The sequence below is a fragment of the Canis lupus genome, chromosome 17 (genome assembly GCF_003254725.2).
Source record: "Canis lupus dingo isolate Sandy chromosome 17, ASM325472v2, whole genome shotgun sequence".
In the NCBI taxonomy this organism is placed as follows: Eukaryota; Metazoa; Chordata; class Mammalia; order Carnivora; family Canidae; genus Canis; species Canis lupus.
The window spans coordinates 22,466,970-22,480,897 of NC_064259.1; the positions used below are offsets into that span (position 1 = coordinate 22,466,970).

The 13,928-nt window shown below is 42.0% G+C and overlaps 1 protein-coding gene across 5 annotated transcripts in view; it reads left to right on the forward strand.

Annotated features, from left to right (window-relative positions):
• PLB1 (phospholipase B1) overlaps window positions 1-13,928 on the forward strand; it is a 137,472-nt gene that overhangs the window by 17,552 nt on the left and 105,992 nt on the right. For all 5 annotated transcript variants that reach the window (XR_003139840.3, XM_049095933.1, XM_049095932.1 and 2 more), the window contains exon 2: window positions 2,506-2,712. Coding sequence is in view for 4 of the 5 variants with exons in the window: in XM_049095933.1 (XP_048951890.1) it covers window positions 2,619-2,712 (94 nt within the window). In the remaining variant the exon portion in view is untranslated. The remainder of the gene's footprint in view (window positions 1-2,505; window positions 2,713-13,928) is intronic.

The following is a 13,928-nucleotide window of genomic DNA, read 5'->3' on the forward strand; positions in this document are numbered from 1 at the left end:
AAAAAGTTTGAATTGTACTTTCTTCCCAAGGCTCAGAGCCAATCATAGGCATTGTCTTAGCTGCTAGCATAGGGAATTTGGTGGAGCTGCATCTTTAACCAGAGAGAAGAACAAACCTGTTTTTTCTTGGAGCATAGGGATTTCTTTATGGAACTGATCTACTGCTGTCTGAGGGAGTGGTCTTCAATTTCTTTTTTAATGGCCCATATTAAGAAATACATTTTGCATCACTGCCTGTGACTGAAAGGAGTTTCCCAAAACATCACTTACCCTTACTGTATGCAATGCCTTCAGGTATTTTATATTCTATTTAATTTTTTTAAATTACTGATGAGTCCACCAAATTAAATTCATGGGATAATAATAGGTTGTAACCCCAGTTTGGAAAACACTCTTCGGAAGCCACTGCTGCTTTAATCCACATGGGCCCTGAGGCCAAGGCTTGGTCTAGCACCCCCTTGTGGATTTCTTGACAACTGTAAGCACCAGGCTTGTTCAGTCACCAAGATATCCGTGTGCCTGTGCCTTTCCCAAAAGGAACATCTGCTGATTGTTGCTAACATTTGAAATGAAGCATCTTCCCTCCTCTGGGATATGTCCTCTTAGGACATCTTAGTAGCAAAACTCAGAGAAGAAATGTTTGTTAAAAAGTGATGGAGCTTATTTCTGGCTTTTGACAAGTACTGGCCCCTGTGTTTTCACAGCTGCTAATAGATCACATAGATGCATCTGCTCTAAATAAGCTCCTCATGCATGTGAAGAGCACCCACAGTGCCTGGAAAGGGTGCCCAAGAGGTGTTAGTCCCCCACTGCCTCACAGCTGATAAGGATTCTTTGATGTGTTGACAGGACTCGAAGATTTCTTATATTTAAGAGAATTCAGTCTGTCCTATAACAAAATGCCTTGCAAAGGTTAAAAGTATTTTTAAGTCACTTCTCAATGTCTCTAAATGTAAAAGAGGTTAGAGATTGATGTGCTTGCCAACCCATTTGGGCCATGGTGGTTGTACAGAGAAGCATTAAGTGGTGGAAACAAATACATGCATTGTAAAGCCAAGCTATTTCTGCCCATTTCCCATGATGTGTCCCATCCCACCTCCAACTGGCCCAAGCTAAGTGGGGGCCAGTGACCTTTCATTCAGTCCAAGTAGGTTCAGGCATGCTCCTTAAAGCTGCTGGTGGCATAGAGCTGGGAAGGACTCCTACCATCCTTAATAGTGAGTCTGTAGCTTTGGGTCTCTTGTTGGGCTTGTGGGCAATTAGTGAAGATAACTAGTGTCCAGTGTTCAGGAGCATCTGTGCCCAAATGGCCCCTACATACCACTCCTTGGGTATATTTTTTTCTTCCTTACATACTCTGCATGTATTCCTCTCTTCTGGGCTCTGGAACGATCCCATGGCCAGCTGGGCCCATTGTAGCAGTGCCCACACATGCCTGGTGTGACCTGAGCCCTCTGTGCGGCTCTAAGGCTGAGGCTTTGGCACGGCTAAATCAGTGGTTACCCACAAGTCACATTATATTGAACAGATTAGAAAGGAAGACAACATCTTAATGTCAGAGAGCCAGGAACAAAAGGCCGCCACTTAGATTTTACTTTATACTCAAGACAACCAACGTATAACTATGATTTGAAACATACTGAAAAAATGTCAGCAGATCAAGATCTGAGGTTGAACAAGCTCCAGACTCCTAGCTGGAGCTCAGAAGTCTGGCTCTCGGCCTTGCTACCCTAACAATGGCCAGAATGCAAGGATAATTTAAATATATTAGTCCGTATTACCCAAAGGCAAATGTTACTTGAAATTTATGGAAAATATTTGAATTTCACCCCTCAGGTATTTTGGCACCCAGGCTTTAAATTCCAACTCTTTCTGCCCAGTTTAGACCCTTCCCAGCATTTCAACTTTGATTGCCCAAAGCAAAATGCTAATTCTGTCAAATGAGTTCCAATGGCTCACCTCTGGCTTGTATCTCTCAATTCAACATGCAGACAATCGATGTGTGGCATACACATCAGTCCAACACTCCTGGCCACCTGTGGCTTTGGAGGTGAGGACAGAAACAAACCTCTCTGAATCATACAGACCAGGGAACCCAGCTGCACTCCTCAGACACTGTGGGAACACATTTCACAATAAGATGTCACATTTAGGAGGGAACTTTAGGGTTTACAGTTGTTACAAAGTACTTTCACTCTACCTATGGCTTTTATCTCCATAGCTTACAGCTGAGAAGGAAACAAAGCCACGTTAAGGGACTCACCCAAGATCTCACAGCTATTGTCAATCTGGGATTCCAGTTCTATACTTCCAGTCCTAAGCTCCTCCAAGCAGGCCAGAGCCCTGACACTGGTGATCTTTGGATGTTCATGACCTTGGGAGGCCATACTGAAGAGGCTATGTGGTCCCAGCCCTTTGATGCCTTTGTCTAGAACATGCTACCCATCTTTGACCTATCTACTTTGAGAAATCTTCTGCCTAAATGTTAATATTTATCATTTACAGCTGGCCACTGCCCCCTTTCAAAGGTGAACATAGTAAAATTTATGACAGGTGTGCTATCAGACAACAGAGAAGCATAAAAGCACAAGAAAGAGTGGTAATCTCCATCTGTGCAAATGATTCATCCAAGGCTGGGACACCTGACGGATTCTGGAATGGGGCTGCAGCCACACGTTTTCCTCCTGGGGCTACTATTGCTTCTGGGGCAAGGTAAGTCTGCCTTTTGCTCAGAGGGCAACCAGTGGGTCAACCTGCTGGTGTCCCATGTTGCTTAGGCACAGAGCTTGAGAGAGGAACATATCTTTCTCATGCACAGGTTAGATGCATGCAGGTTGGAATGCTAGGGTTCAAGTGCCGATGGCTGTGGGGCAAGAGGCAGGTCTGGGGCTAAGTGAGGAGTGCTGATGGGCAGTAGCTGAGTGGTGCAAAAAAAAAAAAAAAAAAAAAAAAAGCCATAGGAGCAAGGAACCACTAAGATCGGGGTTCTAGTTCTCTGTGTTGTGTGGCCTTGGGTGAGTTCTATCTCCCTGGACCTTGATTTCACCTCATCCTTAAAATGGGAATACTACTATTTTATGGGCTTTGCTTTGTTTTTGCTAGAAGGACAGAGGAAGGCAGGCTCATTAGCCTGACTCTAGCTAGACATCTTACACAATTTGTTTTTGGGACCATATTTGGCTTTCTTTGGTCCTGAGTTGAAAGCAGAGACAAAAAGTAGGGAAGCTGGAAACACAGCATCCTCACTATTTTGGGCTAATAGCTGTGGGGGTGGTGGTTGAGCTTCCTTGACCAGCTGCTGATGTTCAGGTCAGAGTTCACATTCATCAGTGGTCTGGCCATTGTCTGTTTGATATTTAATTTCTTTATTTCTAAAGTTTTCAATCTTGTGCTCTGGTTTCTCTTCAGATCATATCAATCTTTCACCTTTTATTAAGAGTTTTTAGTCTTTCCCTTCTGTGTGTCCTTTATGTCTTAAGAACACCTCTCCTATATTGACATCATGACATTAGCCTGTATTTCCTTCTAAAACTGCATAAATTTGCTTTTCTCATTTGGGTCTTTAATACATCTGGGATTGATTTTTTGTGACTAGTGTAAGAGGGGAACCCAATTTTACTTTTTTTTTTTTTTTTCATGAAAATACAGGTTATCCCAGCACCATTTATGGAGAAGTCCATTGTTTCCCTACTGCTGTGAAGAGCACCCTCTGTTCCTATACAAAGGGCTTGGATGTGCTTGCAATTGTTTCAAAACTTGGCTTTATTCATTTGTCTACCCCTGTGCCAATGGCACATTGTCTTAATTCTTAATTAAGCTTTATAGTAAGTTTTATTATTTGGGAAAAGAGGTCTTTCTATTTTTTTCTTCTTAGAAATGACTTGACTTTGAACTTCCATATAAATTTTACTGTCACTTTCTACCCCTAAAAAGACAATTGGGATTTTGATCAAAACTGATTTGAGTTCTATATCAAGTTGGGGAAAGCAAACATCTTTACGATACTGAGCCTTCCAAACCAAGAGCATGTTTAGATCTATTTTCTTTAATGCTTCTCAAGGTTTTGTAGTTTCTTTGGTGAGGTCTTGCATACATTTTGTTTAATTTATTCTTAGGCATATGATATTTTATTGTATGATAGGTGGATTTTAAAATTTTTATTTTGAAATGTTTATTGGTATATAGAATTGATTTTTATGTGTTGATTTTGAGCCCAATTGCATTCTTATAAATTTTAATAAGTTATCTGTATATTCTTTTGGATTTTTCTCTATACTCAATCCTGCCAATAATGACAGTTTTGTTGCTCTCTTTTCAATCTATATACTTTTTCTTTCTTTTGCCTCCTTGTACTGGCTCCACTACAATTTTTCATGGAAGTGATCCTTATTCCCAAGTTCAAAAAGAAAATGTTTGACAGGGGATCCCTGGGTGGCTCAGCGGTTTGACGCCTGCCTTTGGCCCAGGGCGCGATCCTGGAGTCCTCGGATGGAGTCCCGCGTCCGGCTCCCGCATGGAGCCTGCTTCTCCCTCTGCCTATGTCTCTGCCTCTCTCTCTGTCTATCATGAATAAATAAAAAATAAAAAAATCTTAAAAAAAAAAAGAAAATGTTTAACATTTTGTCAGTATGTATGGTGTCTGCTATAGGCTTTTCTGCAGATACTCTTTATGAAACTAAGAATATCTATTTTATTACTAGTTTAAGAGGTTTCTAAAAGAATGATGAGTGAATGTTGAATTTTACCTAATACTTTTTCTGCACTTATTGAGATGATTATATGATTGACTCCTTTAAATGTGTTAATGTGATAAATTGACTTATCATTATTCATTTTTTTCAGTCATTACTTACTAGATTTACTGAAGACCATACATTGTATTTGCTTGCCCTGCCTTTTCTACCTCTTTTAATCTAGAACAGTTCTTTAGTCTTTTGGTTTGTTTGTGGTTTTGTGTCACTGAAAACTTTAGGCTATTTTGTGTGTGTGTGTGCACTTTAATTTGGATTTGTCCAAAGTATTTATTCCTTGCTGGAATCGGATTAAACTCTTTGGGCAGAAATACAGAATAGATCATGTTGTGTCCTTGATGTAGTACACTGGGGATACAGGTGATGTTGGTAAATGCCCTAATTGGTGGCATTAAATTGGTAACTTGGCTAAAGTGCATCTGCCAGATTTCTCCCTTGTTAAGGAAACTTCCCCCAGGTGATTTATAAATTATTTGTAAGGAGATACTGTGATATTATGTGACTCTTCTTATACTCAGTGGTTTTTCCATCCACTGATGATTCTTGCCTTAATCGATTATTACCAGAGTGACTGTAAAATGGTGATTTAAAAATACCTCTCATTCCTTCTAATATTGATAGTTTGCATTCCCTATTTAAAAAATATTCTCTATCACACTCTTTTTATATTCTTTTTAATACAAAATGGATTTATGGATTCTTTTATTAATCAGGGCATTATAATCCATTCAAATCATTATTCATTATTTTGATGTAATTACAGATTTGGCCAGCGAAGTCTCTTCACACTGTCTCCTATGTCCCATCCATTTTTAAGCTTTTAGCTATATGAAACAACCTATTCCAATGAATCTTGTATTTTTCCTATCTTAGCCATGCAATTAGCCATTTCTTCAAGGTTCCAATTGTTGGAAAATTTTATTTAGAAACCAGGTATCTAGGTGGTAGGGATGTTCATTGCTGCTGGAGTGTCATTATGTCCAAGCTCACTCAGTGGACAGATCTAGGAAGTACAGTTTTCTTTTTAAAAAACAAATGTAAAAAAAAATGTATACAGTTTATCTCTAACTTTAGTTAGAATTGGAGTTTCATCTCCTTCCCTCATTTCAGACTGGTTTTTGTCCTTCCCTCACAGTGCAAACCAAGGTTACAAAAACATGAATAAATCTATTCATTTACTGAGTCCTATGATACATACAATATAACATTAGAATCACTCTAACAATAGGGGCACCCGGGTGGCTCAGTCAGTTGGGCATCTGAGTTGCTCAGTGAGTTAGGTGATGAACTTGATTTCAGCCTAGGTCTTAATGTCAGGATCATAATTTCAAGTCTCACATTCCAAGTCTCACATGGAGCCTACTTTAAAAAAATAAAAAAAAAAGAAGAAGAAGAGGAGGAAGAAACAACAGCACCACCATAATTTCTTTGCCATTGTTTTGCCCTTAGAGTATATCCCACTCAGGGTATATGACCAAAATAGTTTCTTCAAAATCACTTGAATTAATTCTTTTTCTTTTGTTTTCTTTGTATGGTTGTATCATCTATTTGGCATATAGTTTGTTTCTTTTTATATTGTTATAGAATTTCTCCCATTTTTGTTGATTTTACTTTATTTTTTGAATATATAAAACATAGTTGTGACTTTTGAACCATATTAAGGTGAAAAAATATACTCAGAGAAGTCCCATCCCATTCTCTCACCCTTCCTTTCATCCCATTTCCACCTATTCTTTTAAGTAATTTAAAATTTCAATTACATTGAAATTACATAAAATTTCAATTTCATTATTTTCATATTCTTTCTGTGTTTCTTTTTGCAAACATACTTTATCATTTGTGCAAGAAGACAAAATAATTTATAATTTTTGTATCTAAATTTTCTTCACTTAATATATTCTGAAATTATGTTGCATACATTCAAACCTTTTTCATTTTTTTCCAACTGTAGAATATTCCACTCTTACCATATATTCAATGAGTCTCCTAAGTGGGCATTAGGTTATTTCCAATATTTTACTATTATAAGTAGTGTTGTCATGAATAATCATGTGCATATGTCTTTTTCATGTTGTTGGAGGTATAGCTTAGGATAAGTTCCCAGACTGAGATTTTTGGGCCAAAGGGTAAATATACATAGTTTTCTTAGTAGAACTCACAAATAAAGCCATCTGGGCCTGGAATATTCTTTTTTGCTAGATTTTTGACTACTGATTCAATTTTTTTTAATGGCTATAGAATTCATATCTTTTGTTTCTTGTTAATATGCTTTGGAAAGTTTTGTTTTTCTAGGAATGTGTCCATTTCAAGTAAATTTCCAAGTGTTTTATGTAAATTTATATAGAATTTCTGTTTTTAACTCTTTGATATCTGTAGCTTCTATAGTCACACCCCCTTTTGTTTCCAATACTAGCTACCGGTGACTTTTTCCTTTATTTTTGATTCCTCTTGTCAGAGGTTTGTCTACCTTATTAGTTTTTTTGCAAAGAACTAATTTTTGACTTTATTGATCTATGTCATAGTTGTCTATTGCTGTGGAGCAAATCACCTTAAATTTTACTCACAAATGGCAACCATTTTATTTGCTCAAAATTCAGTGGATCTTCAGTTTGGGAAGACCTCAGCTGAGACATTTTCTCCCTGTTCTACATGTGTGGGCCTGACATGGAGGATCTATAATGATGTGTTCTGGGGACTTGGTCCTGGTGTGTCTTCGAGCTCCTCTATGTGGCCTTCCTGTAAGGGGAGCCTGGGCTTCTGTACCTGGTGACTCAGGGCTCCAGATTAGCAAAAATAGAAGCCACAGGGCCTCTTAACTCTTAATGCCCAAAAGTCATCTCTGTCACTTCTATTGGTCAGTGCAGGTTTCAGGGCCAGCCTGGATATAAGAGGAAGGAAATAGACTTCACTGCTTGGGTGGAGGAGTAGCAAAAGTCACATTGCAAAGGGGTATATAGGCTGGGAGAAAATGTCAGAGCCATCTTCGGAAAAACATACCACAGTTGAAATTGTATGTTTGTTTCCTATTTCATTAATTTCTGTGAATTGATCTTGCATGGCGTTTAGAGTATATCTTGAATCTGTGGCTTGATATCTTTTAGAAATTTTTAAAATTCTCAGCCAGTAGCTCTTGAAATACTGCTTCTACTCCATTATTTCTGTCTTTTCCTTCTGTAGTGCCAGTTAAATGTTTGTTTGGTTTTCTTTATATACCACGTCTCTTAGCCTCTCTTCCAACTGTACCATCTTTTCTGTCTTTCTGTACTGCATTCTAAGTAATTTATTGTGACACATGCCCTAATTTATTCATTCTCTCTGTTGCTGTTAAACCTGATCCTTGAAGATTTTGAAAATTGGTTTTATTTTTCAAATTTAATTTACATTTAGTTCTGTACCAAATTTACCATGTTAGTTTTTAAAGTAATTTTGTGTTCCCATAAATATCAAATTTTCTTTTCTTTTTTAAAAACATAGTAGTTTTATAATTTTGGTCTGATAATTTCAGTATCCAAAGTCTTGGATCTGTTTCTGCTCTATTTTTTTTCCTGCTACTTCTTGCTCCCGGATGCTTTGTTTCTGTCTCCATTTACTTCTTTTTTTATTGTGTGCTGCTTAGACTCCTCCAAAACACTATCTGTGAGACTCTTTGGGACCTAGGATGAATATGCCTGTCTTCTGAAACTATATAAATGTCATTCCATTGGGCACTGGGGACAATGACATTTGAGGATCCCTTCAAATGAAAGTCACAGGGTGAGGTTCTCTAGAAGAGCCAACCAAGCCCCACAGTAACCACTGTACATATACAACAGCTTCCCTCTAAGAAAGATACTCTCTTCTCCTCATTTTACAGATAAGACAACTGAGACTCAGAAATTAAATAACTTCCCTCAAAGTCATCTAGCTATAAGTACAGGAGCCAGAATTCAGTCCTGAGACTGAATCCCAAGCCAGCGCTTTTCCCCACCACCCTGCATTACAGGTCATAATTCGGCTTTCATTGAAGCTTGGAAATGGGCTCAACAAACAATACACATAGGAATAGGTTCCTTTTATGAAAGTTTGGGTGTATAAAACTGAAAGCATTATCTCAAAACTACAGCTTTGGCAAGAGATCACTGTATTTAGTAAAGTATAATATTTTGCTAGAATTTCATTTTCCTAAACTGGTCAGTGGTTCCCCAGGAGACTGTCCTTGCCTTGGTATGTACCCACTCCAGGCCTGTCACTGTTAAGCCAAAGGTGGGAGCTGGGTAGACACATCATGTAAGGAAAGGAATACCTCTTCCCTTATTAGAACAAGTAAAGGGGCACCTGGGTGGCTCCGTCAGTTAAGCATCTGCCTTGGGCTCAGGTCATGATCTTAGGATCCTGGATTTGAGCCCCACATCAGGCTCCCTGCTCAGTGGGGAGTCTACTTCTCCCTCTTCCTCTGCACTCCCTCCATCCTGCTCACTCTCTCTCTCTCCCTCTCTTTCTCTAATAAATAAATAAAATCTTAAAAAAAAAAAGAAAGAGAAAAAGAACAAGTAAAGCTAGTTGACATTTGTTTTCCAGGGGCCTAGAGTCCTTCCTGGAGGACTTTCAGGCTTCTAGAAATACTCTTTCCAAATAAGGGTAGAAAGCAACACTGGAGAACTTCTGGTAGCCCAGATTCTTCCAGTTATTGATGAGAGAGGGGCAGGAACTTGCTAGAGTCCCTTATCTAGTTGGTGGCTGAGCCATCCCTGGAACTCCCTTGTCAGATTCTCTTTTACATCAGATGCCTCAGTCCCCACCCCTACCCCCACTCCAACCCACTCACTTGCCTCCAAATTCCTGCTCTGAGCAGCATGCCCAGGTAAGGGGTTTTTCTCGGCATGGGGCGAGGGGGGGCCTCAGGAGTCCTCCTTTCCTGGGATGTCATCTGTACCTTATAGATTTTAAGGACTTTATTGTCAATCATCCTTTTCATCAGGTTGCATTTTTGCTACTGTCAGTTAACTGTCTGAGCACCCTCTAAGTACCAGAGTTGAGCTGAGTCTGGCTGGTAGATAATAAACCAAAGGAAGGAACCCTCTGGAGAGAGAGCACGGATTTGCATAAAATCACTGGAGAAGAATTAAGTACCAAAATAGATGAAGCAGCTGTAATAAAAGCAACAGGCTTCGGAAAACGGAGAGGTGAATGTGGGCTGGAGAAGTTTCATGTGGTGGTGGGGGTGGGGGTGCAGCTCCAAGGGCTGTGTGGGATCAAGATAAACCCAGGCATGCAAGTGGGGGAGCAGTGTCCTCAGAGGCAAAGTCAGGGCTCATCACACCTCATGCAGGGGGCAGGGAGCAGGTCCACTGAGCAGCGGCAGAGTTGGTGTGGGGGAAGGATCTTGAAATTCTAAGACCAGAATGATAGAGATTATCCTAGTGTCTTTTGGCTTAAAGAGACTTCTAAGAGGATTGTTTCCAATCTCTCTCTCTGTTTCTCTCTCTCTCTCTCTCTCTCTCTCTGACCCCCTTCCCCCTCCCCCTCTCCCTTTTTTAATATTAACAAAAACTGAACCCTTGGGCAGGGCAGGTTAAGTGACCTGCCCAAGGTCGCCCAGCAAGCCTAGAATTTGGATTTGCTATCCTGGGAAGTGGGGAGCTATTAAAGGTTCTTCAGCAGGGGAGTGGCCTGATGCAAGTGGTATTTTGGGCAAGATGAGTCTGCCAGCTTCAGACATAAAAGGTCATGCATGGAAAGAGGCAGCGCACTGAAGAATTCATGTGACTGGCTCCAAGAAAGAGGCCCAGAGTTTGCTTGGCTCTGGGAAGGCCACGTGCCTTTCTCCTGCCTCAGGCAGCCATCTTTCCTGTGTTCTTGCGTCTCCATGAGGACAGTGGTTCTCAGGGCCACTCTCTTTTTCATAGCAGAACCTCCCAGTTGTCTCTGGGAGAAGACCTTCCTGAAGGGGGGCAGGGCAGGGGCAGGGACCGCTGAGGTCCCCACATGGCTCCTCGAGATTCCCCTCCTATTGGAGCCCACTAATTGCTGCTATATCCCCACATCTACCTCTGAGGGTCTCTGTTTCCCCTGAAAGCTCTGGCTGGGGCTGGGAGTGACCATGGAGGAGAGCAGTATGGGAGGGAGGAGTCAGGGCTCTGACCCACAGCCACTGAGGTATCACTTGTTCACCTTCACTATGGGGCCCTCTTCTTCAGGTGCTTCTTCCTGGCTCTGGGTCCACCTCAATTGCTCCCATGAGGAAGCTGAGGAGGAAAACACAACCTACAAGCAAAGCATTCTTCCTCTGAGGTCCTGTAGTGAGCCAGGGGCAAAACCTCGAGTCCACTGTGAATAGGCTCTCCTCATAGAACTGCTCCCTTGAGCCTTCTCCCCTCTCCTGGGGCACAGAGTGTATGATGTTGGGTCTCGGTGGGCATCAGGAAGTGGAGACAGGGAGGGGCCCCTGGCCTCTCCCTGGGATGGAATCTGTCCTGGGTGGTGGTGTCTCCTGTGGTCACCAGCTCATAACAGGGAGTGTTTAGAGAATGTTGGTTTGGGACTTCCCAAATCATCTCTAGTGTGTTTTGTACAGTCATCAGACAAGAGGGATGTGTCTGCCCAGAGGTTATGACAGCGTTAGTTCTCTATCATTCTTTGGTATCCACATGATAAATTGAGTTTGACTGATGAGTTAGGGCAGCTCACAAAACTGGTCTCATAGACATGACCAAAGAATAAATTTCCATCTACTGAGAACTCGGGCTACAGAACACAATAAGCCTTTTAGAACCTTCTTTCAAAAAGACTTCCGTCCCGAGGAAAGCATATCAGACCAGGTTAAGGAAAATTGAATGCCATGCCTTGGCTGTAGTAGGAACTTGCTGAGTGATCTTTGCCAAGTTTGCTAAGCTTTCTGGGTCTTAGTTTCCTGAGACATTCAATGTGATGATATCAAAGACCAGCCCACCTCAACCATTCTAAGGTAAGTATCCAGAGGTTAGTCTAGCTACTGAAGAAAGATTCTCTGGTTCTCAATGTCACCTTCCACCGATTATGGCATGTGACCACCAAAGCAACACAGTGAGGGAAGGACGAGGATATCCTGTGACCCTTAAAGCCTGGGGAATTCTGGGGTTGGAGCAGCAACCAAGCATGACTCCTGGTTTTTGACCCAGCACCCCCATGTAGTCATGTGTGGCGCTTGCTCACAGGTGACAGCAGCATTCCACAGGCCCTTGGGTGTGAATGGGAATGAAGTGCTGCATGCAGTGACCGATAAAGCCCAGAAGATCTGCTTACAGTCCAAACAGTACAGGGGACAAATACTGGCTGACTTTGGCCCGGTCACGAGGACCACTCCCTGCTCCGAGGATGGCAGTGCAGGCCTGGGGCCAAGCCCCTGCCCTTGCCGGTGTGGTCCATGTGAGCTGGTACAGTCACCTAGCCTCTCTGAGCCTGTAAAAAGGTTGACAGGGTTATAAACCCTGCCACGATTTATACTCTAGGGTTGCTGTGAGGATGTTACACTTTTCAAAGAGCCTGAGAATTTAATATACACTAAAGAGTGACCTTAATTCCCCATGTGTTGGCCATGAAAGTGCTCCCCAACTGCCCAGGGCAAGCGCCTTCCTTTCATCCAGGGAGACAAGTCACCCGTAGCATGAGTTCAGCCCTCTCCTACTCACACAGGAGTTTCTGTTCTTTGATCCTTAAAACAAGCTCAAGAAGAAGGCCAGGAAACCAGTCGTATCCACATTTTATAGGTGAGGAAGTCCAAGTTCAGAGAGATTAATTCTTGATCAAGGTCACAAGATGGCTGTCTTTCCTCAAGGCAGGGATGGGGGTGGAAAATTGTGCCCCAGACACAGTATAAGTGGAAAAACATGAAGGAAATCTATAAATTAAGAGAGCATGAGCTGTTTCAATTTTGCTTTTGAAATCACCCTACTTAACCCTTGGCCAGCTGTTGGGCTAACACACTTTGGGTTTCCCCAAAGAATTGGGGCTCTCAACCTCAAAGGCACGTCGCTCAAAGGACCTTAAACACTGCTGGTGCCCAGTATACCCAGGCCCCACCCCAGGCATATCAAACCTGAGTGTGTGTCTTGGGAGGTAGGGGCTAGGCAGCAGGTGATGGATTGAGAACCTCTGCTTCAGAAGGAGCTTCCCTCAGGAGACTTGTGTGTGACTTTATCTAGCGGGGCCTGCTGCTCTAATGGCTCTTTGTTAGTTCCAGGACCCCACTGGTCACGGCTCTTCCTACGTGGCTGACTGATCACAGCTGAACCTGTTTCTTCTCATGTGCACAGATGTCTTTCTCTTTCATTCCCATCAGGGTGGAAAAATACATGTTTTTTTCCCTTACTGACCTTTTGAGATGAGAGTTATTCAGGGAGCTCAAAGCCCTTTATAGATCCATGAGCTTGAGGCTAAAACAACCTTCCAAACGAGAAAAATCCATGGGGTTCAATCATGCCACAAGTGCTTTGATAATTTCTTCCACAATATCTTGGGGTGCTATGGGAATAGGCAAGAATTTTTCTCCCCATTTGCTGGTGGGAAGCAGAGGGCCAAGTCACCCCAGGGTCAATGGGGACAGCACCCAGAGGTCCTGAGTTTCCAGCTGAGTCTTCTGGTCTGAACATTTAATATTTAGAGTTCGGGCACCATGACCCCTGGCAGTAACCATGAACAGTTCAGATCACCAAGTTAAAAACCTGAACTCTGGACAGCCTGGGTGACTCAGCAGTTTAGTGCCACCTTCAGCCCAGGGTCTGATCATGGAGTCCCGGGATCGAGTCCCATGTCGGGCTCCTGGCATGGAGCCTGCTTCTCCTTCTGCCTATGTCTCTGCTTCTCTCTCTCTCTCTCTCTCTCTCTCTCTCTCTGTCTCTCATGAATAAATAAATAAAATCTTAAAAAAAAAAACCCTGAACTCTGTAGTTATATGAGGAAATCCCAGAATATTGAAGTTAGTATAGACCATTTTTCAGACTATCTCTCTGATACTGAAATTATAATAATCACAGCTTCTGCTTACTGTACTTTTACCAGTGTCAGATACTGTGTTTTACGCTTCCGTGCATTTAATCCTTCAGGCAGTTCCACAAGGCCAGTGTTATCAAACCTCATCTTTAGGTGAGGAAATAGAGGCATGGACAGACTGACCAGACCAGGGGGTGACCAAGCTCCTAACATTCGCCTGGTATGTGTGTC